This window comes from Gopherus flavomarginatus, chromosome 11 (assembly GCF_025201925.1).
Source record: "Gopherus flavomarginatus isolate rGopFla2 chromosome 11, rGopFla2.mat.asm, whole genome shotgun sequence".
In the NCBI taxonomy this organism is placed as follows: Eukaryota; Metazoa; Chordata; order Testudines; family Testudinidae; genus Gopherus; species Gopherus flavomarginatus.
The window spans coordinates 4,697,159-4,723,315 of NC_066627.1; the positions used below are offsets into that span (position 1 = coordinate 4,697,159).

General features: G+C 63.3%; 2 protein-coding genes across 7 annotated transcripts in view; both read right to left on the bottom strand.

Moving 5' to 3' along the window:
- Positions 1-47: 47 nt before the first annotated feature.
- CIDEB (cell death inducing DFFA like effector b) lies at positions 48-7,244 on the bottom strand. Of its 3 annotated transcripts, XM_050918952.1 has the most exons (6): positions 7,124-7,244; positions 6,256-6,284; positions 5,696-5,871; positions 1,824-1,973; positions 577-767; positions 48-203 (listed from the first exon to the last, which is right to left on the bottom strand). In XM_050918952.1, exons 1-6 carry the CDS (start codon positions 7,129-7,131, stop codon positions 65-67), a joined length of 693 nt encoding a protein of 230 aa, XP_050774909.1. In that variant the 5' UTR covers positions 7,132-7,244; the 3' UTR covers positions 48-64. The 3 variants fall into 3 exon arrangements, with proteins under 3 accessions (XP_050774909.1, XP_050774910.1, XP_050774911.1); XM_050918953.1 differs by lacking the exons at positions 5,696-5,871; positions 6,256-6,284; positions 7,124-7,244 and adding exons at positions 2,507-2,651; positions 3,121-3,445; XM_050918954.1 differs by lacking the exons at positions 1,824-1,973; positions 5,696-5,871; positions 6,256-6,284; positions 7,124-7,244 and adding exons at positions 2,507-2,651; positions 3,121-3,445.
- Positions 7,245-20,982: 13,738 nt separating this feature from the next.
- LOC127031958 (Fc receptor-like protein 5) overlaps positions 20,983-26,157 on the bottom strand; it is a 114,537-nt gene continuing 109,362 nt past the window's right edge. For 3 of the 4 annotated variants that reach the window (XM_050919027.1, XM_050919025.1, XM_050919026.1), the window contains 4 exons: positions 24,026-24,322; positions 22,536-23,114; positions 21,605-21,934; positions 20,983-21,277 (listed from right to left, as the gene is read on the bottom strand). In XM_050919027.1, the coding sequence (XP_050774984.1) occupies positions 21,168-21,277; positions 21,605-21,934; positions 22,536-23,114; positions 24,026-24,322 (1,316 nt within the window). In that variant the 3' untranslated portion in view covers positions 20,983-21,167. The remainder of the gene's footprint in view (positions 21,278-21,604; positions 21,935-22,535; positions 23,115-24,025; positions 24,323-26,157) is intronic. The other variant, XM_050919028.1, reaches the window with a different exon arrangement.

Sequence of the window (26,157 nt, forward strand, 5' to 3'; positions counted from 1 at the left end):
TACTGTAATAGCAGCAGCTTCGCGGGTGCACTGAGTTCACGGGGACGGGGCCAGGCCTAGGGCCTCACTCTTCATAGCGGCTGAGGTGGGCAGGCTGGTGCCAGGTCTCCACTCCCTCCAGGAGGCGCCGGATGTAACTGGAGGCTCCTAGGAGCAGCTGCCCCATTCCCTGCATCACGGCCGAGACCACTCGCAGCACCTCCCTGCTGGGGGAGAAGGGGGTGAGAGGTGGCGTGGTGCCCCCACAGGGTGCACTGTGGGAAGCATGGGGTGCTGCCTGTGTGGGGAGCTCCAGGCTATTGCAGCCCCTGCCTTGCCCAACGGGATGGACTGGCGTGGCAATGGGGAGCAGGATGGTGGGCTTTGTGGGAGATGGGGGTCCCTGCCGGTTGCGGGTGCTGTGGGTTGCGGGGCAGTGCAGATGGCCCTGCCAGCAGGGGGTACTGGGAGGGGGCAGAGGCGGGGTCCCTGCTGTGGGACGGGATGCCTGCTGGCAGGGGGCTCTGGGGAATCAGGGTAAAGGGGCAGTGGGGGGTGCAGGCAGGAGGAGGGTGCAGCAGGGGGGCTGTCACCCACCTCAGCACCTTCTTGGGGCCCAGGCACTTGAAGTCACAGCTCATGGAGTAGAGTCCGTAGAACGTGGCCTTCACGTTGAGGCTCCCGAAGAGGTCGCGAGGGCCCAGCTTGTAGATGTCAAAGGTGATGCGGGCGATGTCCCGCCCCTGGCGTGGCCGCTCCCGGCTCCACCCATAGGCCTGGGCCCCTCCCTGCAGCACAGTGGGGTCAAGGGGGAGGGGACCCCCGGCAGCCCCCCCAACTCCCAGCCTGGCCAGCCACTGGCACTGGGGGGGGGCGGGGGGGGGGGCTGTGGGGCTCTGGGTTGGGACAGGGCTAGAGATGTCAGCACTGGCTGCACCCTGGGCTGGCCACTTCCATTATCCTCACCCCTTAGTGGTAGTGATGTCACCCCCTGAGTTCTGGCCACACCCCTTAGCAGTAGTGATGTCAGACTCCCCCCCCCCAGCTCTGGCCATGCCCCTTAACTTCCCCCCCCAAAGTCCACCGCATTCCCAGGATTCCCTCCCCACCTTTGTCCACCTCCCTCTGTGGGGTTCCCCTGCCCCTGCCCCAGCTGGTGAGTGGTGCCAATCCCCCTTTGCTGCTCCTGGAGTGGGGAGGATCTCACTTGGGAGGTGTATGGGTGGGGGTGTGCATATGGGGTGTCTCACCTGTGGGGGCAAGATGGGGCTGGGTCTCCCTGGGGTGCTGTATCTAGGGTTTAGGGGTGTCTGGGAAGGATCTCAGGGAGGGGTGTTGTGGGTGACCGGTGTGTGGGGGGGCCTCAGGTGTCCCATGGGGGGGTATCAGCTTGGACAAGTGTGGTGCATGTGTGTCTCATGGGGGTGGGGGAGGGACTGGGGATCTCCTGGCAGTGTGCACACATAGGGAGTCTCTCTTGGGAGGGATGTGGGGGAATCTCTCCCACTCTGGGGGGGGGGGGTCACTTTTGTGTGGACTATGTCGGGAGGAGGAATTGGGGGTTCCCATGCAGAGGTATATGGGGGGGCAGGATGTGTGTGTGTGGGGGTCTCTGTGTATGGGGGCCAGGGCATGTGGGGGTCTCCCCTTAGGGGCTGTACGGTGTTAGTGTGTTTAGCATCTCCCTATGGGGGTGGGGCCCAGGGTGTGCATGGGGGCCTTTGAGGGGCATATGTGGGTCTCCGTTGGGGGGTTCTGGGGTCTGGGGGGTCTCCCCTGTGGGGGCTGTATGAGGGAGTCTCTGGCGGATGTGGGGGATGGAAGACGGGGCTGGACTCACTCACCCGTGGGGGGCTCCAGCTCTGCCCGGGGCCCAGCAGCATCAGGGCCGTGTCAGGGGGCAGCGTCTGGAAAAAGGCTTCGCTCTCCACCGCTGTCCCGTCCTCCTCCAGCACCAGCCCCGCCATCCCTGCCACCAGCAGTGCCTCCATCGCCTGGGGGGGGGCAGAGCGGTGAGGGGGGAGCATCCCAGGTGTGGGGGGCAGAGCGTGGGGTGGGGAAGCACTGAGGGGTGTGGGGGAGCAGGAAAGGGTGGGGGAGCAGTGAGGAGTCAGTGTGAGGCATGGGGGGGGTGGGCAAGGAGCTGTAGGTGGGAGCAGCCTAAGGGGGAGCAGGGAGCGGGGGTGGCTCAGTTTGGCCCCAGGTCCTGCAGGCTGATGAGTAGGGGAGTGGACAGGGGGAGGAGCAGGCTGGCTGCTGGGGGACAGCGGGGCAGGGCTGGCTGAGATGCTGCAGGGTGGGGCTGGGGGTGGCATGAGGGGCAGCAAGAGGGTCTGGCTGGGTGGGGGAAGCATGGAGGGTCTGAGTGTGAGCAAGTGGGGGGGGTCGGGCTAGTGGGGGGAGCGAGGGTGTTTGGGGGTAACAGAGTCTGGTGGGATGGGGGAACGGGGTGGGGATGGGGTGTCAGGAGGCAGGATGAGGGTCTAGGGGGAGCGAGGGATGGAGTAGGGGGCATGGGGGGGCTCACCCTGGCCAGCAGCTCCTGCAGGGTCCCGGCCATCAGCCCCGTGCGGCCCCTGTGCCGGTGGTCGCAGACGCGGAAGGGGCGCTGGGGGGGAGCACGGGGGGCCCAGACCCGACGGGTCAGCTCTGAGCCGGCGCTGGACACCGACCTGGGGGGGGAAGAGGGTGAGTGGGGGGTGCTTGGGGTGGGGCAGACCATTGTCATGATTTGGGGGGACAGGGAGAGGGCAACATGGTGGTGGGGGAACTCACTGTCCTATTTGTGGGATATGGAGGGGGTGAGGGGGGGCCAATATCCTGTTAGGGGGGTACAGTCCCTGTAGGGCACAGGGTACCTCTTGGGGTGGTAGAAACCATTCTCGAGGGGGGTCAGGAGGGGAGAGCCCACCCCCCGGTAGGGAGAACCCCTTCCCTTGCTGGAGGGGGGTCTTCTGTGGGGGGGGGGTCAGGAGGGGACACACCAAGTCACAGAAGGGGGGGTGTCAGAGTGGAATGGCCCATTTCTAGGAGTAGGGGGAGTTGACGCCCCATGTTGTGGGGAGGGGCCCTTGGGGGTGATGACACCCGCAGCCTGAGGCTCCCCTTGGCTCCCCAGTTTGGGGGGTCTGAACCACTCACTGAAGCAGGGAGGAGGGGGCCAGGGCACTGACGTAGTCCATGGCGTTAGCGGGGCTGGGGGGGGGTCCTTGTCCTGGGGGTCAGGGCGTCTGTCCGGCGTTAGGCTCCCTCGCGCCGTCCGCCGCCAGCCAGCCTGGACTCTGGACTCCACGGCTCAGAGGCGGGGAGTGGGGAGGGTGACACACAGTGGGGGGAGGCAAACTCCAAGGTCCCCCAGGGCAGGGCGGGGAGGGAGGTGGGTGAGAGCAGGAAGTGAGGCCATGGGTGCCAGTGATGTGTCAGACCCCACAGCTTCGCCTTGTGCTGTAGCGGGAGAAACTGAGGCACAGCTGGGGATGAAACATGGGAGTCCAGGCTCCCAGACCCCCCCCCTTTAACCACTAGACCCCACTCCCCTCCTAAAGCCAGGGAGAGAACCCAGGCATCCTGGCTCCCAGCCCCACCCACCTCCTCTGGCGTGCAAGCAGGCGGCTGTAGCCCCCAGGCCCGGGACAGGCTGGGTGCGACCCGCACACTACCCCCTGCTGCCCCCCTCCCATCCTTCACGAGCCCACAGAAACCAGATCAAACTGCAAAGACGCTTTTATTGGTGGCCCCCCAGGCCGGCTCCCGGGGGCAGCTGGCGGCACAGCCGGTACTGGTTAGTCTGCTCCCGAACCATCGTCGGCTCTCCGGGCTCCTTCCTCAGGTACAAGGGGCCTCGAGGGTGTGAACAGTCCCCCCTACCCTGGAGAGGCAGGGTGTGGGGACAACAACCCAATTATGCCCCTTAGATGGATGAAGAGACCCCCAACAGTTCAGACCTTCTTTCTCTTCCCCCCCTCCCCCAATCACTAGACCCCACTCCCTGAGCTGGGAATAGAACCAGGGAGTCCTGGCTCCCAGCCCCCTTGGTCTAACCACTAGACCCCATTCCCCAAGTCAGGGATAGAACCCAGGAATGCTGGCTCCCTCCAGCCCCTCCCACTCTACTCACTAGACCCCACTCCCCTGGCTGAGCCAGGGATAGAATCCAGGAGTTCTGCCCCCCCCCAGCTCCGTGGTCAAACCACTAGACCCCACTCCCCAAGTCTGGGATAGAACCCAGGAATCCGGGTTCCCCCCAGCCCCTCCCGCTCTACTCACTAGACCCCACTCCCCTGGCTGAGCCAGGGATAGAATCCAGGAGTTCTGCCCACCCCCCAGCTCCCTCATCAGACCACTAGACCCCACTCCGCAAGTCAGGGATAGAACCCAGGAATTCTGGCTCCCCCCAGCCCCTCCTGTTCTACTCACTAGACCCCACTCCCCTTGCTGAGCCAGGGATAGAACCCAGGAATTGTGGACCCACAGCCCACTCCCCAATCACTAGACCCCACTCCCCAAGTCAGGAATAGAACCCAGGAGTCCTGGCTCCCGGCCGCTGTAACCCCCAGGCCCCTTGCAGCAGGTAGGGGTGCAGAAGGAAGGTTGCTGGAGAGTGACCCCTGGTGGCAGGGGCAAGGGCTGGGGGTGCCATGGTCACAGGTCAGGGGTGCTGTACACGTGCTCCAGGGAGGCCGAGAGCTCCTGGCCCTGGCGGAAGGTGGAGCAGGAGAACGTGACTTGTGCGTACGTTGGATCGATGTCCTGGAAGGGTGGAGAGAAGATGGATTTGTCATGGCAGCCAGGGGGTGCTGTGGGGTGGGGGAGGCAGGGGTGGGGGCTGGGCAGGCATCAAGGGTGGGAAGTAGGGCAGGGGGTGCTGTGGGGCAGACAGCGGGACGGGTTGGAGGCTGAGCAGGGAGTGCTGTGGGGTGGGGGTGGGGACTAGCCAGGGGGCATCGTGGGGTGGGGGGTAGAAGTTTGGAGGGCTGGGCAGGGGGCACAAAGGGGTGAGGAGAAGGGTGGGGCTAAAAGACTGGGCAGGGGGTGCCATGGGGCAGGGAGAGGGGCAGGTCTCGGGCCCTGGGCAGGGGTTGCTGTGTGGTGGAGAGCAGGCTGGATGTGGGGCACTGGCCAGGGGTATGTCATGGAGCAGTGAGTGGGGGGCTGGGCAGAGGGGTGCTGTGGGGTGGGTGGCTGGGCAAGGGGGTGCCATGGGGAAAGGAGCAGAGAGTGGGGGGCTGGGCAGAGGGGTGCTGTGGGGTGGGTGGCTGGGCAAGGGGGTGCCATGGGGAAAGGAGCAGAGAGTGGGGGGCTGGGCAGAGGGGTGCTGGGGTGTGGGAAGTGGGGGGCTGGGCAGAGGGGTGCTGTGGGGTGGGCGGCTGGGCAAGGGGGTGCCATGGGGAAAGGAGCAGAGAGTGGGGGGTTGGGCAGAGGGGTGCTGGGGTGTGGGAAGTGGGGGTCTGGGCAGGGGGTGTCATGTTGAAAGGAGTGGGGGGCTGGGCAGGAGGTGCCATGGGGAAAGTAGTGGGATGTATGGGCTGGGCAGAGGCGTCCTGTGGAGTGGGGTTAGGCAAGGGGGTGCCATGTTGAAAGGAACGGAGAGTGGGGGGTTGGGCAGAGGGGTACTGGGGGTTTTGAAGTGGGGGTCTGGGCAAGGGGTGCCATGGTAAAGGAGCGGGGAGTGGGGGGCTGGGCAGAGGGGTGCTGGAGGGTGGGGGTGGGGCCTTACCGGGAATTCAAACTCAGCCCCAGAGTCTGCGTCGTCTTCCTCCTTCTGGCCTTTAAGGGGCGCTGTCCCCCCAGCCGCTTGCCCTGGCCTGGGCCCCTCTGCGGGGAGCTTGGGGAGCAGCCCCCAGTCCTGGGACGCTGCCTGGGGCCAGCCCCCCTCAGTCATCTGCTGGAGATCTAATCACAGAGGGGGTCAGAGTGGGTTCCCCCTGCACACCCCCATATCAGCCCCTCAGCTCTGTCTCTGCCCCATGGCTCGGCCCCTTGGCCCTGTCTCTCCCCTCCCCCCCATACTGGTCCCTAGGCCCAGCCAGCTTGGCCCTCCCTTACCCTGGGGTCTCCCCATGGATGTGACACCATGTCCCCCCGCCCCCTGGGTGCAGTTCTCTCATTTCACCACTAGGTGGCGACATCGTAACCCACTGAAGCCAGGGTGCGGCAGTAAGAAATCCCGCTCTTAAAGGGGAGGCCAGCAGTGCTGGGACAGGCACCCAAGGCCCTGGCACCAGGCCCGGAGGTTGGGGGGCTGCCCCCAGTGGGGGTGGGGCAGTTGTTACTCACCCATATTGACCCCGGAGATGTCAGTCGACCTGCGAAGGCAGAAGGGAGGGTCAGTGGTGGGGCGGGAGGCTGCCGGGGGCCCCTGTCCTCTATGGGGGCAGGGACAGGTCAGCTCCTACGACCCCCAATGCCCCATGGTGCTGCAAAGGATTCTGGGTCGCCACTTTCTCTTTTCTCCTCTTTTCCTAGCCAATCATCCTCTTTGTCCGCCTCTGTCTCCTTCATTCTCTCTCCTTCCTCCGTCCCCCTTTTCCTCCTCTCCTCCTTTTCCTCTCTCTTTATTCCCTTTCGTCCATCGATTTCTCCTGTCTTCGCCCCATTCCCCTTGCTCGTTCCCTTTGGTCACACTCCAGTTCCCTCCTTCGTTCTCTTTTCCTTACCCTCCCCCTTGATTTCCTCCAACCTCCCTCCTGTCCTGTGCACTATTTGATCCCTCTTCTACTCCAGCCTGGTCTCCCTGCCCCCCATCTTCCCCCTGAGATCCAGCCCAGTCTCCCCCAACCTCCAAATAATCCCTGCTGCCCCCGTGTTCCCCACTGAGACCAGCCCCTGGGTGCATGTAGCCATGTAACACCCCACACGGGTTCCAGCCCCCCGTATCATTCATGGCATCACAGCTGCAGAAATCCCCCCCTTTATTTTCTATGGGCCACGTTCCCCCCATAGATTGACCCACCGGCCACATGGATCCATTGACGGGAGCTCCTATCACCTGAGCTCAGTGACCAGCCCCCATCCAGGCTGTGTGACCTGCTATGTGCTGGTGTCACCACTACAGGGTGTGAACGAGCCAGGCAGGGGGGGTGACCCTAGAGCCAGTCCCCTGGGGGTTGGGGCCAGGGAGACCAGACCCTGCCCCCTTACATACCGTCTCATTATCCGCGACCGGCGCAGCTCTCGGCTCTTCCAGTAGGACCTGGAAGGGAATTGTGGGAGTGGGGATCAATATGGGGCTTGGCCTGGTGGCACGGGCGGCAGGTTATATGGGCTTGAGGTGCTCGGGCTCCAGGAATATTCAGGGCTGGGTGCCCTGCTCCAGCATTATTTGCAGCTGGGTCTCTCCCCTGTCCCTGCCTGGATTGGACCTGGCCCCGGCCCCAGCGGGTCTCCCCCCACCGCCCCGCCCCTCCCCGCCGCGTCCCTGCCTGGAGTGGGTCCAGGTCCCGGCCCCGGCGGGTCTTCCCCCACTGCCCTGCCCCGCCTCGTCCCTGCCTGGAGTGGGTCCAGGTCCCGGCCCCGATGGGTCTCCCCCCACTGCCCTGCCCCGCCTCGGCCCTGCCTGGAGCGGGTCCCGGCCCCGGCGGGTCTCCCCCCACCGCCCCGCCCCGTCCCTGCCTGGAGTGGGTCCAGGTCCCGGCCCCGGCGGGTCTCCCCCCACCGCCCTGCTCCGCCTCGTCCCTGCCTGGAGTGGGTCCGGGTCCCAGCCCCGGTGGGTCTCCCAACACCGCCCTGCCCCGCCTCGTCCCTGCCTGGAGCGGGTCCCGGCCCCAGCGGGTCTCCCCCCACCGCCCCGCCCCGCCGCGTCCCTGCCTGGAGTGGGTCCCAGCCCCCGCAGGTCTCCCCGCACTGCCCTGCCTGGAGTGGGTCCCGGCCCCAGCCCCGGCGGGTCTCCCCTCACCGCGTCCCTGCCTGCTCCTCGCGCTGCCAGAGAACGGCTACTGGCAGAACTGCTGTCTGCTGCCCCAGAGTCCTAGCGCATGCCATCCATTAATGGCAAGGCAGGCTGCCCTTACCCTGCCCTTCTGCCCAAGCCCTGAGCCTCTCCAACGCCCCAAACCCTCATTCTCAGCCCCAAACCTCATCCCACTGCACCCTGATCCTCATCCCCAGGCAGAGCCCCCATCCCCCTGCACCCTAATCCTCAGCCCCAGACAGAGCCCTCATCCCCCTGCACCCTGATCATCATCCCGAGCCAGAGCCCTCATCTCCCTGCACCCTAATCCTCAGCCCCAGACAGAGCCCTCATCCCCCTGTACCCTAATCCTCATCCCCAGCCAGAGCCCTCATCTCACCGCACCCTGATCCTCATCCTCACCCAGAGCCCTCATCCCCCTGCACCCTAATCCTCATCCCAGCCAGAGCCCTCATCCCCCTGCACCCTGATGATCATCCCCAGCCAGAGCCCTCATCCCCCTGCACCCTGATCATCATCCCCAGCCAGAGCCCTCATCCCCCTGCACCCTGATCCTCATCCCAGCCAGAGCCCTCATCCCCCTGCACCCTGATCCTCATCCGAGCCAGAGCCCTCATCCCCCCGCACCCTGATCCTCTGCCCCAGCCAGAGCCCTCATCCCCCCGCACCCTAATCGTCATCCCCAGCCAGAGCCCTCATCCTCCCGCACCCTAATCCTCATCCCCAGCCAGAGCCCTCATCCCCCTGCACCATAATCCTCAGCCCCAGACAGAGCCCTCATCCCCCTGCACCCTGATCCTCATCCCCAGCCAGATCCCTCATCCCTCTGCACCCTAATCCTCATCCCCAGCCAGAGCCCTCATGCCCCTGCACCCTGATCCTCATCCCCAGCCAGAGCCCTCATCCCCCTGCACCCTGATCCTCTGCCCCAGCCAGAGCCCTCATCCCCCCGCACCCTGATCCTCATCCCCAGCCAGAGCCCTCATCCTCCTGCACCCTGATCCTCTGCCCCAGCCAGAGCCCTCATCCCCCTTGTGACGAACTGGGAATGTTCTTAATGTTTTCTCTGAATACTGTGTTGGTGCCTCAGTGTCCCCATGGCAGTTCTTAAGTATCTGGCAGAGCAAAGGGCCAGTGCACCTAAATGCCTGGCACTCTGTCTCCTAGCAACTGATGGCCTGGGCCCCTCCTCTGCAAAGGTGCCAGCTGAAGGTGTTGGAGACAAAGGGATCAGGTGACCTCCTGGCCCAGGAAAGGGGCTGAGCAGAGAGGAGGGGCTGAAGGGGGGTGGTTAGTCTGGAGCTGGCTGAGGACAGACGTGGGGGTCAGGCTCACTGACCCCCAGAATGGACCCGGCCGAGGGGTCCGGTTCGCTGTATCTACAAGCTCTGTTTTAGACCCTGTTCCTGTCATCGAATAAACCTCTGTTTTACTGGCTGGCTAAGAGTCATGTCTGACTGCAAAGTGGGGGTGCAGGACCTGGTGGCTTCCCCAGGACCCCACTGAGGCGGGCTCGCTGTGGGAAGCGCCCGGAGGGGCAGAGGATGCTGAATGCTCCAAGGAGAGACCCAGTAGGTGAAGACGTGTGAGCTTCTTGCCCTGAACAAGTCTGCTCCAAGGTAGAGGAGGCTCCCCAAGGTCCTGCCTGGCTTGGTGGGGAGCAGTTCCAGAGTATCGTCCAGTGACTCCGTGACAACTGGTGGCAGCAGTGGGATGTACTGCACCCCGTGAATGGCGCTGTTTGCAGTAAGTGACTGGGGAGCAGTAAAACAAAGGAGGGATAATGAGGACCAGGCGTGCTGAAGGCTCAGAGAGGGACGGTTTCAGGGGGCAGTTAACCTCTGGAAGTGTGTGACCAGCGAGAAGGACTGTTGGAGTAACGGGGTCCCCCTGAGGATTGCAGCGAGCGGTCTCAGGGGCGGAGGAGCTTGCCGCTCGACCCTGGGAGAGAGAAGGATTTTTGCAGTAGCAGGGTTCCCCTGGGGATTGCAGGAGCAGTCCCAGGGGTGGAGGAGTCTGCAGCTCGACCCTGGCAAAGAGGTGGTGATCACGAGAAGGGCTGGCACACCAGGGGTTCTTCCTGGAAACCATGGGAGAGCCAAGAGCACACAGGCCTGTGAGTCCAGAGCCACTTGGGAACGGTGAAGTGATGGCCTATCACCATCTCCTTAAGAAGGACATTGTGATCCTGTGCACAAAGAGAGGGTTACGCATGGGGACGTTCACCAAGGCACAGTTAATCGTGCAGTTGGAGGAGGAGGACCGCTCTGAGGAGCAGATTCCTGGCCCAGATGGGGCTACAAGAGGATCTGAGAGCAGCTGGAGCATCAGCCAGGCATCCCCGGGAGTCTGGTCCCCAATCAGACGAGGATCTTCACGATTGGGTTCCCCATCAGGAGATTGGAGACGGATGGGATGGGAGCAGAGCCCGAGAGAGCGAGAGGACCGTGAGAGAGAGCAAGAGCAGGAGAAGCAGCAGCAGCGTGGACTGGTGATGGTGGAGCAGAGAGACATAGGGGGCTGCCCAGGGGTCAGTGGGGAAACACGCCTGCAGGGGCGAGACCCTGGGACAGAGAGAACTGTGGTGGTGCAGCCCCAGATGCTGAGGGACTGTGGGACCTGGGTGAAGTTCCCTGGGGTGAAGCCCCTCGCCCTGCCTATGGCCCAGATCCCTGTGCAGACCCAGGAGGGGTCGGGCTGGCTGGTGGTTGGGGTTCTCCAGGATATCGGCTGGGAGGCCCTGTTGGGGGGTGACTGTCTCCCCATGGGACAGGATCCAGGCCCCGCTCCTGTAACGGCCGAGGGTTTGAATTCAAATCCAGGGAACCAATTGGCTAGGATGGAAATAGTCAGTGAAAATGCAAATGACCTGGCTGGCAGGGGGGAGGGGCTGCTGGGCTCAGGATACCTGCCTACCTGTAACCAGCCCCCTGGGGCTCAGTGGGAGGGAAAGATGCTCCCCGCCCCCCTGCACACTGGAGAGGGGGCTCACGCTGGCTCTGATGCTGTGACCAGAGCAAAAAGCTCGCTGCCTGGCCCCACTGGGACAGCAAGGGCAGCACTGAGCACGGGGGGAGCTGAGACCCCAGCTGAGTGTGGGGACACCCAGGCAGGGCAGGTCAGCTGCCAAACAGGTTTGCCTGGTCCAGACCTGCTGCTGGAAAGTGATTACACAGCAGAGAGGAAGCTACCAGGGACAGAGCTCAGGGGGGGCTGTGACCCCTGGCCCAGCCAGCGAAAGGGAGCAGGTCCCACTCCCTGCCCCAGCTGCTGAATCCCAGACCGAGCTGCAGAGGGATCCCTCCTTGGAGAAGCTGAGGGAACTTGCTGGCCACAGCGCTGCAAACCCCCTTGGGGAAGGCTGCAGGGACAGAGTCCTGCAGGAGAAGGGTTTCCTGTACCGGGAATGGGCTCCCCAAGGGGAAGTAGAACTGGGGGGAATCGGAAGGCAGCTGGTGGTGCCCCAGGAATCCACAGGGTTCTTCCCGTTCGAGCTGCTGGATGGGAGGAGAGTGAGGGGATCCCTGGACCCGGAAAGGAAGGATTGGGAGGAGAAGGGGGAAGACCCCCTGGGGGATCTCTTCCCTGAGGTGGGAGCCAATCTCCCCATCAGGTGTTCCCCATTCAGAGTCACTGGGAAAGCAGCCCAGAACCTGGAGAGAGAGGTCAAGGACCTGCTGGCTTTAGATGGGATCCAGCTGTCTTACAGCCCATGGGCCTCACCTGTGGGGCTGATCCCCAAGGGAGACAGGATGATCTGGTTTTATGGGGGCTATCAAAAGCTTAAAGCCATCACAGTGTCTGGTGCCGACCCCATGCCTAGGCCTGGGGAGATTCTAGACAAGCAGAGGGCGATGGAGAACTTGGCCCTGGCAGACACTGATAACATGTGCACCTTTAGCCAGACCTGGGAGGAACAGGTGTCCCAGGTGAAGAGGGGGCTGGGCTGCCTCAAGAAGGTGGGACTGACGTTAAAAGCTGGAAAGTGCAAGGGGGGATGGCAGAGGTGTTGTGTCTGGGCCACAAAGTGGGAAGCGGCTGCCCAAGCCCAGAGCTGGCAAAGGCCAAGATGGGGGCTCTTAACCAAAAGAGCCCAAATCACAGACCGGAGGGCTGGGGAAAGACCCAATCCCAGCTTGAACCCCAGGGGTATTGGGGTGGCAAAGGGTGTGGGCTGCATAAACCTTCCCACCTGCAGCCTGCAAGTGCCATCAAGCACACCCGACCTAAGGGAGGGCGTGAGACTGGACTGTCCTGGTGTAACTCACACCAAGGAATGGGAGAGATGCTGGGGCATCCATGGGAACCTTGGTGGGTTCGAACTTCCCCAGGTCACTGGCTGGAGTGACCTCGCTCAGTTCGGTCTCGAAGGGGCGAGAGATGTGACAAACTGGGAATGTTCTTAATGTTTTCTCTGAATACTGTGTTGGTGCCTCAGTGTCCCCATGGCAGTTCTTAAGTATCTGGCAGAGCAAAGGGCCAGTGCACCTAAATGCCTAACACTCTGTCTCCTAGCAACTGATGGCCTGGGCCCCTCCTCTGCAAAGGTGCCAGCTGAAGGTGTTGGAGACAAAGGGATCAGGTGACCTCCTGGCCCAGGAAAGGGGCTGAGCAGAGAGGAGGGGCGAAGGGGGGTGGTTAGTCTGGAGCTGGCTGAGGACAGACGTGGGGGTCAGGCTCACTGACCCCCAGAATGGACCCGGCCGAGGGGTCCGGTTCTCTGTACCTACAAGCTCTGTTTTAGACCCTGTTCCTGTCATCGAATAAACCTCTGTTTTACTGGCTGGCTAAGAGTCATGTCTGACTGCAAAGTGGGGGTGCAGGACCTGGTGGCTTCCCCAGGACCCCACTGAGGCGGGCTCGCTGTGGGAAGCGCCCGGAGGGGCAGAGGATGCTGAATGCTCCAAGGAGAGACCCAGTAGGTGAAGACGTGTGAGCTTCTTGCCCTGAACAAGTCTGCTCCAAGGGAGAGGAGGCTCCCCAAAGTCCTGCCAGGCTTGGTGGGGAGCAGTTCCAGAGCATCGCCCGGTGACTCCGTGACACCCCTGCACGCTAATCCTCATCCCAGCCAGAGCCCTCATCCCCCTGCACCCTAATCCTCATCCCCAGCCAGAGCCCTCATCCCCCAGCACCCTAATCCTCATCCCAAGACAGAGCCCTCATCCCCCTGCACCCTGATCCTCATCCCAAGCCAGAGACCTCATCCCCCTGCACCCTGATCCTCATCCCCAGCCAGAGCCCTCATCCCCCAGCACCCTAATCCTCATCCCAAGACAGAGCCCTCATCTCCCTGCACCCTGATCCTCATCCCCAGCCAGAGACCTCATCCCCCTGCACCCTGATCCTCATCCCCAGCCAGAGCCCTCATCCCCCTGCACCCTAATCCTCATTCCCAGCCAGAGCCCTCATCCCCCCGCACCCTGATCCTCATCCCAAGACAGAGCCCTCATCCCCTCGCACCCTAATCTTCATACCAAGACAGAGCCCTCATCCCCCTGCACCCTAATCCTCATCCTCACCCAGAGCCCTCATCCCCCTGCACCCTAATCCTCATCCCCAGCCAGAGCCTTCATCCCCCTGCACCCTAATCCTCATCCCAGCCAGAGCCCTCATCCCCCTGCACTCTGATCCTCATCCCCAGACAGAGCCCTCATCCGCCTGCGCCGTAATCCTGATCCGCAGCCAGAGCCCTCATCCCCCTACACCCTGATCCTCATCCCCAGCCACAGCCCTCATCCCCCTGCACCCTGATCCTCATCCCCAGCCAGAGCACTCATCCCTCTGCACCCTGATCCTCATCGCAGCCAGAGCCCTCATCTCCCCGCACCCTGATCCTCATGCCCAGCCAGAGCCCTCATCCCCCCGCATTCTGATCCTCTTCCCCAGCCAGAGCCCTCATCCCTCCGCACTCTGATCCTCATCCTCAGCCAGAGCTCTCATCCCCCTGCACCCTGATCCTCATCCCCAGCCAGAGCCCTGATCCCCCCGCACCCTGATCCTCTTCCCCAGCCGAGCCCTCATCCCCCCGCACCCTGATCCTCATCTCCAGCCAGAGCCCTCATCCGCCTGCACCCTCATCGTCATCCCCAGCCAGAGCCCTCATCGCCCTGCACCCTGATCCTCATCCCCAGCCAGAGCCCTCATCCCCCTGCACCCTGATCTTCATCCCAAGCCAGAGCCCTCATCCCCCTGCACACTGATCCTCATCCCAGCCACAGCCCTCATCCGCCTGCACCCAGATCGTCATCCCCAGCCAGAGCCCTCATCCCCCTGCCCCCTGATCTTCATCCCCAGCCAGAGCCCTCATCCCTCTGCACCCTGATCCTCATCCCCAGCCAGAGCCCTCATCCCCCTGCACCCTGATCCTCTGCCCCAGCCAGAGCCCTCATCCCCCTGCACCCTAATCCTCATCCCCAGCCAGAGCCCTCATCCCTCTGCACCCTAATCCTCTGCCCCAGCCAGAGCCCTCATCCCCCTGCACCCTAATCCTCATCCCCAGCCAGAGCCCTCATCCCCAGCCAGAGCCCTCATCCCCTTGCACCCTAGTCCTCATCCCCAGCCAGAGCCCTCACCCCCCTGCACCCTGATCCTCAGCCCCAGCCAGAGCCCTCATCCGTCCGCACCCTGATCCTCATCCCAGCCAGAGCCCTCATCCCCCTGCACCCTGATCCTCTTCCCCAGCCAGAGCCCTCATCCCCCCGCACCTTGATCCTCTTCCTCAGCCAGAGCCCTCATCCCTCCGCACCCTGATCCTCATCCCAGCCAGAGCCCTCATCCCCCTGCACCCTGATCCTCATCCCAGCCAGAGCCTTCATCCCCCCGCACCCTGATCCTCATCTCCAGCCAGAGCCCTCATCCCCCCGCACCCTGATCCTCATCCGCAGCCAGAGCCGTCATCCTCCTGTACTCTGATCCTCATCCCCAGCCAGAGCCCTCATCCCCCTGCACCCTGATCCTCATCCCCAGCCAGAGCCCACATCCCCCTGTACCCTGATCCTCAGCCCCAGCCAGAGCCCTCATCCCGCCGCACCCTGATCCTCATCCCCAGCCAGAGCCCTCATCCCGCCGCACTCTGATCCTCATCCCCAGCCAGAGCCCTCATCCCCCTGCACCCTAATCCTCATCCCGAGACAGAGCCCTCATCCCCCTGCACCCTGATCCTCATCCACAGCCAGAGCTCTCATCCCCCTGCACCCTGATCCTCATCCCCAGCAAGAACCCTTATCCCCATGCACCCTGATCCTCATGCCAGCCAGAGCCCTCATCTCCCTGCACCCTGATCCTCATCTCCAGCCAGAGCCCTCATCCCCCAGCACCCTAATCCTCAGTCCCAGCCTGTGCCCTCATCCTCCTGCACCCTAATCCTAATCCCCAGACAGAGCCCTCATCCCCCTGCACCCTGATCCTAATCCCCAGCCAGAGCCCTCATTCCCCTACACTCTAATCCTCATCCCCAGCCAGAGCCCTCATCCCCCTGCACCCTAATCCTCATCCCCAGCCACAGCCCTCATCCCTTGCACCCTAATCCTCTGCTCCAGACAGAGCCTTCATCCCCCTGCACCCTAATCCTCATCCCCAGCGAAAGCCCTCATCCCCCTGCACTCTAATTCTCATCCCAGCCAGGGCCCTCATCCCCCTGCACCTTGATTTTCATCCCCAGCCAGGGCCCTCATCCCCCTGCACCCTGATCCTCATCTCAGCCAGAGCCCTAATCCCCCTGCACCCTGATCCTCATCCCCAGCAAGAGCCCTCATCCTCCTGCACCCTAATCCTCTGCCCCAGCCAGAGCCCTCATTCCCCTGCATCCTGATCCTCATCTCCAGGCAGAGACCTCATCCCCCTGCACCCTAATCCTCCGCCCCAGCCAGAGCCCTCATCCCCCTGCACCCTAATCCTCATCCCCAGCCAGAGCCCTCATCCCCCTGCACCCTGATCCTCATCCCCCGCTAGAGCCCTCATCCCCCTGCACCCTAATCCTCATCCCCAGCCAGAGCCCTCATCCCCCTGCACCCTGATCCTCATCCCCAGCTAGAGCCCTAATCCCCCTGCACCCTGATCCTCATCCCAGCCAGAGCCCTCATCCCTCTGCACTCTGATCCTCATCCCCAGCCAGAGCTCTCATCCCCCCGCATCCTGATCCTCTGCCCCAGCCAGAGCCTTCATCCCCCTGCACCCTGATCCTCATCCCAGCGAGAGCCCTCCTCCCCCTGCACCCTGATCCTCATCCCCAGATAGAGCCCTAATCCCCCTGCACCCTGATCCTCATCCCCAGGCACAGCCCTCATCCCCCGGCACCCTAATCCTCTGCCCCAGTCAGAGCCGTTATCCCCCTGCACCCTAATCCTCATCCCCAGCCAGAGCCCTCAACCCCCTGCACCCTAATCCTCATCCCCAGGCAGAGCCCTCATCCCCTTGCACCCTAATCCTCTGCCCCAGCCAGAGCCCTCATCCCCCAGCACCCTGATCCTCATCCCAGCGAGAGCCCTCATCCCCCTGCACCCTAATCCTCATCCCCAGCCAGAGCCCTCACCCCCCTGCACCCTGATCCTCAGCCCCAGCCAGAGCCCTCATCCCCCTGCACCCTGATCCTCATCCCCAGCGAGAGCCCTCATCCCCCTGCACCCTAATCCTCATCCCCAGCCAGAGCTCTCACCCCCCTGCACCCTGATCCTCAGCCCCAGCCAGAGCCCTCATCCCCCTGCACCCTAATCCTCATCCCCAGCGAGAGCCCTCATCCCCCTGCACCCTAATCCTCATCCCAGCCAGGGCCCTCATCCCCCTGCACCCTGATCCTCATCCCCAGCCAGAACCCTCACCCCCCTGCACCCTGATCCTCAGCCCCAGCCAGAGCCCTCATCCCCCTGCACCCTGATCCTCAGCCCCAGCCAGAGCCTTCATCCCCCTGCACCCTGATCCTCATCCCCAGCCAGAGCTCTCATCCCCCTGCACCCTGATCCTCATCCCAGCCAGAGCCCTCATCCCCTTGCACCCTGATCCTCATCCCCAGCCACAGCCCTTATCCCCCTGCACCCTGATCCTCATCCCCAGCCAAAGCCCTCATCCCCCTGCACCCTGATCCTCATCCCCAGCCAGAGCCCTCATCCTCCTGCTCCCTGATCCTCATCCCCAGCCAGAGCCCTCACCCCCCTGCACCCTGATCCTCATCCCCAGCCAGAGCCCTAATCCCCCTGCACCCTGATCCTCATCCCCAGCAAGAGCCCTCATCCTCCTGCACCCTAATCCTCTGCCCCAGCCAGAGCCTTCATCCCCCTGCACCCTGATCCTCATCTCCAGGCAGAGCCCTCATCCCCCTGCACCCTAATCCTCCGCCCCAGCCAGAGCCCTCATCCCCCTGCACCCTAATCCTCATCCCCAGCCAGAGCCCTCATCCCCCTGCACCCTGATCCTCATCCCCCGCTAGAGCCCTAATCCCCCTGCACCCTAATCCTCATCCCCAGCCAGAGCCCTCATCCCCCTGCACCCTGATCCTCATCCCCAGCTAGAGCCCTAATCCCCCTGCACCCTAATCCTCATCCCCAGCCACAGCCCTCATCCCCCTGCACCCTGATCCTCATCCCCAGCTAGAGCCCTCATCCCCCTGCACCCTGATCCTCATCCCCCGCTAGAGCCCTAATCCCCCTGCACCCTAATCCTCATCCCCAGCCAGAGCCCTCATCCCCCTGCACCCTGATCCTCATCCCCAGCTAGAGCCCTAATCCCTCTGCACTCTGATCCTCATCCCCAGCCAGAGCTCTCATCCCCCCGCACCCTGATCCTCTGCCCCAGCCAGAGCCCTCATCCCCCTGCACCCTGATCCTCATCCCCAGCCAGAGCCCTCATCCCCCTGCACCCTGATCCTCATCCCCAGATAGAGCCCTCATCCCCCTGCACCCTGATCCTCATCTCCAGGCAGAGCCCTCATCCCCCTGCACCCTGATCCTCATCTCCAGGCAGAGCCCTCATCCCCCTGCACTCTAATCCTCATCCCCAGCTAGAGCCCTCATCCCCCTGCACCCTGATCCTCATCCCCCGCTAGAGCCCTCATCCCCCTGCACCCTAATCCTCATCCCCAGCCAGAGCCCTCATCCCCCTGCACCCTGATCCTCATCCCCAGCTAGAGCCCTAATCCCCCTGCACCCTGATCCTCATCCCCAGCCAGAGCCCTCATCCCCCTGCTCCCTGATCCTCATCCCCAGCCAGAGCCCTCATCCCCCCGCACCCTGATCCTCTGCCCCAGCCAGAGCCCTCATCCCCCTGCACCCTGATCCTCATCCCAGCGAGAGCCCTCATCCCCCTGCACCCTGATCCTCATCCCCAGATAGAGCCCTAATCCCCCTACACCCTGATCCTCATCCCCAGGCAGAGCCCTCATCCCCCGGCACCCTAATCCTCTGCCCCAGTCAGAGCCGTTATCCCCCTGCACCCTAATCCTCATCCCCAGCCAGAGCCCTCAACCCCCTGCAACCTAATCCTCATCCCCAGGCAGAGCCCTCATCCCCTTGCATCCTAATCCTCATCCCCAGCCACAGCCATCATCCCCCTGCACCGTAATCCTCATCCGCAGCCAGAGCCCTCATCCCTCTGCACCCTGATCCTCATCCCCAGCCAGAGCCTTCATCCCCCTGCACTCTGATCCTCTGCCCCATCCAGAGCTCTCATCCCTCTGCACCTTGATCCTCTGCCCCAGCCAGAGCGCTCATCTCCCCGCACCCTGATCCTCATCCCCAGCCAGAGCCCTCATCGCCCCGCACCCTGATCCTCATCCCCAGCCAGAGCCCTCATCTCCCTGCACCCTGATCCTCATCCGCATCCAGAGCCCTCATCCCCCTGCACCCTAATCCTCATCCCCAGCCAGAGCCCAGATCCCCCTTCACCCTGATCCTCATCCCAGCCAGAGCCCTCATCCCCCCACACCCTAATCCTCATCCCCAGCCTGAGCCCTTATCCCCCTGCACCCTAATCCTCATCCCAGCCAGAGCCCTCATCCCCCTGCACTCTGATCCTCATCCGCAGCCAGAGCCCTCATCCCCCTGCACCCTGATCCTCTTCCCCCAGCCAGAGCCCTCATCCCTCTGCACCCTGATCCTCATCCCCAGCCAGAGCCCTCATCCCCCCCACCCTGATCCTCATCCCCAGCCAGAGCCCTCATCCCCCTGCACCCTGATCCTCATCCCCAGCCAGAGCCCTCATCCCCCTGCACCCTGATCCTCATCCCCAGCCAGAGCCCAGATCCCCCTTCACCCTGATCCTCATCCCAGCAAGATCCCTCATCCCCCTGCACCCTGATCCTCATCCCCAGCCAGAGCCCTCATCCCCCTGCACCCTGATCCTCATCCCCAGCCAGAGCCCAGATCCCCCTTCACCCTGATCCTCATCCCAGCCACAGCCCTCATCCCCCCGCACCCTAATCCTCATCCCCAGCCTGAGCCCTCATCCCCCTGCACCCTAATCCTCATCCCAGCCAGACCCCTCATGCCCCTGCACTCTGATCCTCATCCCCAGCCAGAGTCCTCATCCCCCTGCACCCTGATCCTCATCTCCAGCTAGAGCCCTCACCCCCTCGCTCCCTGATCCTCATCCCCAGCCAGAGCTCTCATCCCCCTGCACCCTGATCCTCATCCCCAGATAGAGCCCTAATCCCCCTGCATCCTAATCCTCTGCCCCAGCTCTGAGCCCCCCCGCATCATGAACCCCTCATCCTCAGCCCGTACCCTCATTCCCCTGCAGCCTGATCCTCTGCCCCAGCATGCACCACCTCCCCGTTCCTACACACCCCCAGCTGAACATGCACCCAAACTCTGTCCCAAAGCCTGCACCCCTTCTCCCTCCTGCACACCCACCCCCTGCCCGAGCCCAGAGCCTGCACCCAGCACCCAAACTCCCTCCCAGAGCCTGCACCCCTCACACCTTCCTACACTCCCACAACCAACCCAGAGCCTGCCCCCAAACTCTATCCCAAAGCCTGCAGCCCTCACCCCCTCCTGCACACCCACCCTGTGCCCCAGCCCGAAGCCTGCACCGAGCACCCAAACTCCTTCCCAAAGCCTGCACCCCTCCTGCACCCTAATCTCCAGCCCAGGACCTGCACCTCACACCTCCCCCCTGAAACCCTGCCCAGAGCCTTAGGCAGGTGGAGGCGTAGTTGGGGGGGGCGGGTTCTGGGCACTACCAAAATTTCTACAAACTTGCCTCCCATGACTGGTGGTGGGGGCTCTGCTGGGATTAGGAGGGCCCAGGTGATGGTGGCTGCAATTCCCAATGTGATCACCAGTGGGATGTGAGGTGCAGGAGGATAGAAGGGGGGGAATCAGAGAATTTTGCCCTATGGGGTGCGCTGGGGGAGGTGGTGTCACAATCAGGAGCAAGGACTCCTGGGGTTCTATCCCCAGGGGATCGAGGGACCCGTTGGAACAGATCTGGCCTCCCAGGCATGAACAAACAGCTCCTGGCCCCACGGAGAGGCCTGGGGACGCGGAGCAACTTACGTGGAGAGCTGGCGGCTAGCTGGGGAAGGAAGGGAAAGAGATTGAATTAAAGCGAGAATCCACAAAGTCTCTTGTCCCCGTCTCTCCCCTGCTGTGGTGCCCCCTAAGGATGGAGCACTCTGCCATCCCAGATGCCTGGGTCCCATCCCCCCTCCCAGTTTGTCGAGCCCCGAGTCTGGGACCTAAACGGCTCCCCCAGGGATGAGGTGACTGTGTTGTTTCTTGGATGCCTGGGTCCCATCCCCTATCCTGCCCCCTACCCGAAGCTGACTGGGTCTCAGCCCAGTCCTGGTATTCCCTCCCCCCAGAGGCAAATCACTCACAATCCTCTGTATCAGGAGTCTGCTTTGCCAAGTTACCCCCGCAGTCCTTTGCACCAGAGTCCTGTGGTACCCAACTACCCATGATCCCTTGCATGGCTGTCCTGCTGTAGCTAGTTACCCGCAGTTCTTTGCACCAGAGTCCTGTGGTACCCAACTACCCATGATCCCTTGCATGGCTGTCCTGCTGTAGCCAGTTACCCACAGTCCTTTGCACCAGAGTCCTGTGGTACCCAACTACCCATGATCCCTTGCATGGCTGTCCTGCTGTAGCCAGTTACCCACAGTCTCTTGCTAGCCCATGTCATTCCTTGTGCGGGCTGAGAGCGCTGAAGGCGCCCCAAGGTGAGAACACTCCTGTCCTGGACGCCTGGGTCCCATTCCCCACAGGCACTGAGAGCTGCGGTGCCCCCTAGGGGTGAATGCCCTGTGCTGCCGTCCCGGACGCCTGGGTCCCATTCCCCATCCTAAGCCTCACGCACCTGCCGCCTTCTTCCTGCAGAGGGGGATGAGCAGCAGCAGCAGAGCCAGAGCCGTGGCAGCCCCACTGCACCCAGCCACCAGGGGGATGGGCAGAGACCAGGCTGGGAAAAGGAGGGGATGAGTTAACAGCCAGGAACAAGGGAGGGGGCAGCGTCTGGGGACCCACTAACTGCTCCACACCCCTGCTAGGGAGGGGACAATCTGGGCCCTCCCCTTTAAGGAGGGATTTTTTTTGCCTGCCAGATGCTCTTGGTACCACCCATAGTGAAATGCTGCCACCTTGTGTCAGGCTCAGGTACTGCACCTTTGGAGCCGCATGCGGTTCTGTCACCCCCCCAACACATGCTGTGTCTTGGTTCCAGGGTCTCCCCAGGGGTAGCAGGGGTTGGGGTGCTGGGGTTATTGCGGGGTGCGATTACAGGCCTCACCTGTCACAGTGACGTTCACAGCCTGGCTCCTGGGGGATGGGATCCACCTGCCGCTCATGTTCACCTCGTACTCGCAGCTGAATTCCCCGGTGTTGCTGGGACCGGCTCGCAGGATGCTGAGCACAGAGAAGTTCATAAAGCCGGTGCTGGGCTCTGTGGTGCTGATCTCAGACCCTGTGTCCCCAGGGGGGAGCTCAGCTCCATCCTTGTAGAAGTGAAACCTTCTCTCGCTGGCGTCCCCGGGGGCCATGCAGGTGATGAGCAGGGGGAGCCCTTCACTCACCACTCGGGATGGGAGATCCACGCTCAGCGCTGGCTGGGGAGGGGGATCTGAGGGGAGCAGGACATGGGCAGATCTCAACAGAGGAACCACAATGCTGAGTGTGGGGAAGGGGCGGCTGTACTGTATAATGGGCACTAGGGGGCAGCAGAGGGTGGGGGTGGGGAAGGGGCGGCTGGTACTGTATAATGGGCACTAGGGGGCAGCAGAGGGTGGGGTGGGGAAGGGGCTGCTATACTGTATAATGGGCACTAGGGGGCAGCACAGGGTGGGGCGGGGAAGGGGCGGCTGTACTGTATAATGGGCACTAGGGGGCAGCAGAGGGTGGGGTGGGGAAGGGGCGGCTACACTGTATAATGGGCACTAGGGGGCAGCAGAGGGTGGGGGCGGGAAAGGGGCGGCTGTACTGTATAATGGGCACTAGGGGGCAGCAGAGGGTGGGCGGGGAAGGGGCGGCTGTACTGTATAATGGGCACTAGGGGGCAGCAGAGGGTGGGGGTGGGGAAGGGGCGGCTGTACTGTATAATGGGCACTAGGGGGCAGCAGAGGGTGGGGGCAGGGAGGGGCGGCTGTATTGTATAATGGGTAGTGAGACAGCAGGGGCGGGGGAGAACTGTCTACAATGTAGAACGGGGGTGTGGGTGTCCGTACCAGTCACGCTCAGTGGCAGCGGGTCGCTGGGGGGTGAGCGGAGGTGGCGCCCATGGAGCTCTGTGCTGTACCCACACCGGTAGGTCCCGCTGTCCCTGCGGGAGACGTTCAGGGGGAGCTGGGGCTCTGGCTGCTCTCGAAGTGCCTCCCCGTCTCTCAGCACCCAGTGGGCCCGCGGGACATAGAGCCCAGCAGGGACGATGCACTGGGCTGTCACTGTCTCCCCCGTCACGTAGAGCGGGAGGGGCGGGATGAGCAGCAGGGACGGGGCGGCCGGTGCTGGAAACACGGAGACGGAGACGGCGTCGCTGGCACAGGAGGGCACTTCCCTCCCCTGGATCAGCTCTATGTAGGTGCAGGAGAAGGACCGGGTGGCGTTTCTGGCGCCATTGGCTTGAAGATCCATCCACCAATTCCCAGCGTTTCCCGGCAGGGGTCCCAGCGGCTCCCTGCCCTCGTAGAGCCCGTACTGCACCGGGAGGGCACCAGGGGGAGCCGAGCAGTTAATTTCCACCCTGTCTCCAGCCACGTAGGCCGGATAGTCTGGAGACAGGGACACTGAGGGCTTCCTGGGGGGATCTGGGGGGAAAATGTGACTCTCTCTCAGCCTTCTGCCATAGACGGTCTCCGAGTAGCCCAGGGGGGAGCTGGGGACAGCGGGACTTTGTCCCCTAGCTCCTGCCTGAGGTTGGTCAAGGGTGTCAGACCCCTGATGGTCAGAAACCTCCCCCGGCCAGCCACCAGCGAGCCCAGCCCGGCCAGGCCCCTTTGTTCTCTTGCCTCCTTTGGCCGCTTTCGCTCAGCTCCTCTCCCTGCCCCCACTGTGGTTACGGCACCATCAGACCCCGCTCGGCCGGCGATTGGGGTGAACCAGCCCAGCCCCCCCAGTCCCCTCTGGTGGGACCAGCTCTCCGTGCCTCTGGGCACCCCCCCAGCCCTTCCCTGTCCCAGCTCCTGCCGGGATCTGGCGTCTCCCAACACGGGTGCCCAGAACTGGAGTCAGGCTTCCTGCTGAGCTTGGCCAGCCCCTGGGAGCCCAATGGGTCACCTTCCGCCCAGACCTGGCCTACTCTGGGGCTTCGTGGAGCTCAGCTGGGGAAAGGTTCACCCCAGCTGCTCTGGGGTTCGGTGTGCTGGGGTGCAGGGGAACCAGGGACAGGGTGCAGGGACACAGAGGTCACAGGGCAACAGGTGCAGGGATGCAAGGGAATGGGGTAAAGGGGTGCAGAGGAGCCAGGGGACAGGGATGCAGGGGGTGCAGGGCAACAGGGTGCAGGGACAACAGGAGTTGGGGCGTGGGAAAAAGAGGGATGGCTTGCAGGGGATGAGGGGACAGGGTGCAGGGGTGACAGGAGCTGCAGTATGGGAGACAAGGGGACAGGGTGCAGGGGTGCAGAGGGACGGGGTGCCGGGGCGCAGGAGGATGGAGTGCAGGGGGATGGGGTGCCGGGGCACAGAGGGAGGGGTGCCAGAGACCAGACTGAGCTCACCTATCACAGACACGGAGATGGGCCGGCTCTCCCCAGATGGCACCTCTCGCCCGGCACGCAGTGTCCAGTACGCACAGACGTACAGCCCGGCCATCCCCATCTCAGCTCTGAGCTCCAGCTGGGCACCTCCAGCCGGCTCAGGGACCCCGTCAGCGATCAGCCCCCTTCGTTGCCTGTAGAATCTGTATCTGGTCACCCCCTCGCCCTGGGGAGCCGAGCACCTGAGGGTCACCCACTCCCCTAGGACGTACACAGGGTGTGGGGGAGCCAGAGCGAGCTGGGGGGCAGAGGGCAGCTCTGTTGCAGATGGAGAGAATGGGGAGGGGGAGAGGGAAAGAGAGAGCTCGGATGAGACCCTGCAGCTCATAGCCAGTGAGCCCAGAGATGGGGACCTGCTCCCCACTGAGTCTGTGCCCCCAAACCCCCCTCATTCACCCTCTGCAGCTCAGATCCCTGGGGCGGGGCAGCGCCAGAGCTAGTGTGACACAGCTACACCTGGTTAGATCACTAGTGAGAGCCCACCCCACCAGGCTGCCCTCGTCCCCCCGAGCCATGCCCAGCCACACGCAGAGCTGAGTGCATTCCTATGATCAGCACCACCCGCCATGGGGCAGGCTGTAGGAGCCGGTGGATTCAGACCCCAGGGTTGAGCCCCACTGCCTGGGCACCACATTGCACCAGCGCTTCCTGTTGCCTGGCATGGGTCCATCATGGGGCAGCCTGGGGAGGGCTGAGGTCAGAGGGGGACGGTGCGGAGGTCTCATGGCACTTGGGGGGAGGGGGGCCGTGATGTCACGGCCGGGGCAGCCTGAGGGGTGGGAGGGGGAGACTGCAGCTGGCCTGGGGATCGGGGCTATGACAGCAGGGCAAGACCTGCATTCAGACTGGACCAGGATCCCTCGTTAGGACTGGATCCCCTTCCCCCCAGAGTCCCACCAGTCCTCCTCGGCTCCTGCTCCAGCCGGGGTTCCTCCATCGGGGACGGGGCTGCCCAGGATGGCACCCGGCTTCCAGCTGAGCTCTGCCCAGCGCTTTCACCATGGGCATTAAACCCATCCTCTCCACAGCAGCCACCTCGGCTGTGCCAGCCAAGGGTGGCATCGGCCTTTCTCCTGGTTACGGCCCCTCTTCCTCCTGCATCGACCGACACCCCCAGGTCTTTCTTCTCCTCCCTCATTCCCAGCACACAGGCCCTGGCTCAGAGCAGCAGTTCTCCAGGTTAGTCCCCACGGCAGGACCTGGGGCTTGGGGGTGAAATTTCCCCTGTTTCTATCACTCCCCACTTCTGATGGGCGTCCAGAGTTTTGTTCCCGCAGGAGGAGGAGGGGGGTGGGTGGACCAAGCCCAAAGATCCCCTGCTGAGACCTCAGGGCTCCACCACAGTCATCCTGGGAAAGGAGCAGTGGAGAGGTCCTCCAAGTGGCCTAGAGTGATTGCGAGGAAGGAACCAATCGGAGGAGCTGCAGGAACGGCCAAGGAGGGGCCAGGAGGGCCGTATAAAAGGAGCTGCAGGACACCGCAGCAGGTAGTTGCTGCTTGGCACTGGAGAAGACAGGTGTGTGTGCCCGGGTGGAAGAGCAGCAGGACCAAGGCATTTGCTGGCAGCAATTAAGAAGCCAGGGTTGCCAGGTGTCCTGTTTTTGGCCAGAAAGCCCGGTTGAAAAGGGACCCCAGTAGCTCCAGTCTGCACTGCCGACTGGGCGGTTAAAAGTCCGGTTGATGGCGCAGCGGAGGTCCAGGTCTAAGGCAGGCTCCCTACCTGCCCTGGTTCTGCACGGCTCCTGGAAGCGGCTGCCAGGGCCTTGTGGCCCCAGGGAGGATTCATGTTCTGCCACTGCCCCAAATGCTGGCTCTGCAGCTCCCATTGGCTGGGAACCACAACCAATGGGAGTTGTGAGGGTGACGCCTGTAGGTGTGCAGCAGCACGTGGAGCCTCCCTGTCTGCCCATATGCCTAGGTCCTGCAGGGACCTGGTGGCCATTAACTGGCAGCTGCAATATGCGTCGCTGGGACCCCAAACCCCAGCCCTGAGCGCCCTCCTGCACCCCAAACCATTCATCCCTGGGCCCACCCCAGAGCCCACACTCCCAGCCGGAGTCATTCCTCCCCCTCCCGGACCCCAACTCCCACTC

Coding starts and splice junctions, on each gene's coding strand:
- CIDEB (XM_050918952.1), bottom strand. Junction 1,974..5,695: donor GGGCTGAGTTTGAATTCCCG/GTAAGGCCCCAC, acceptor GCCCCCCCCCAG/GCGATGGAGGCACTGCTGGT. Junction 204..576: donor GGCCCCAAGAAGGTGCTGAG/GTGGGTGACAGC, acceptor CTCCCCCAGCAG/GGAGGTGCTGCGAGTGGTCT.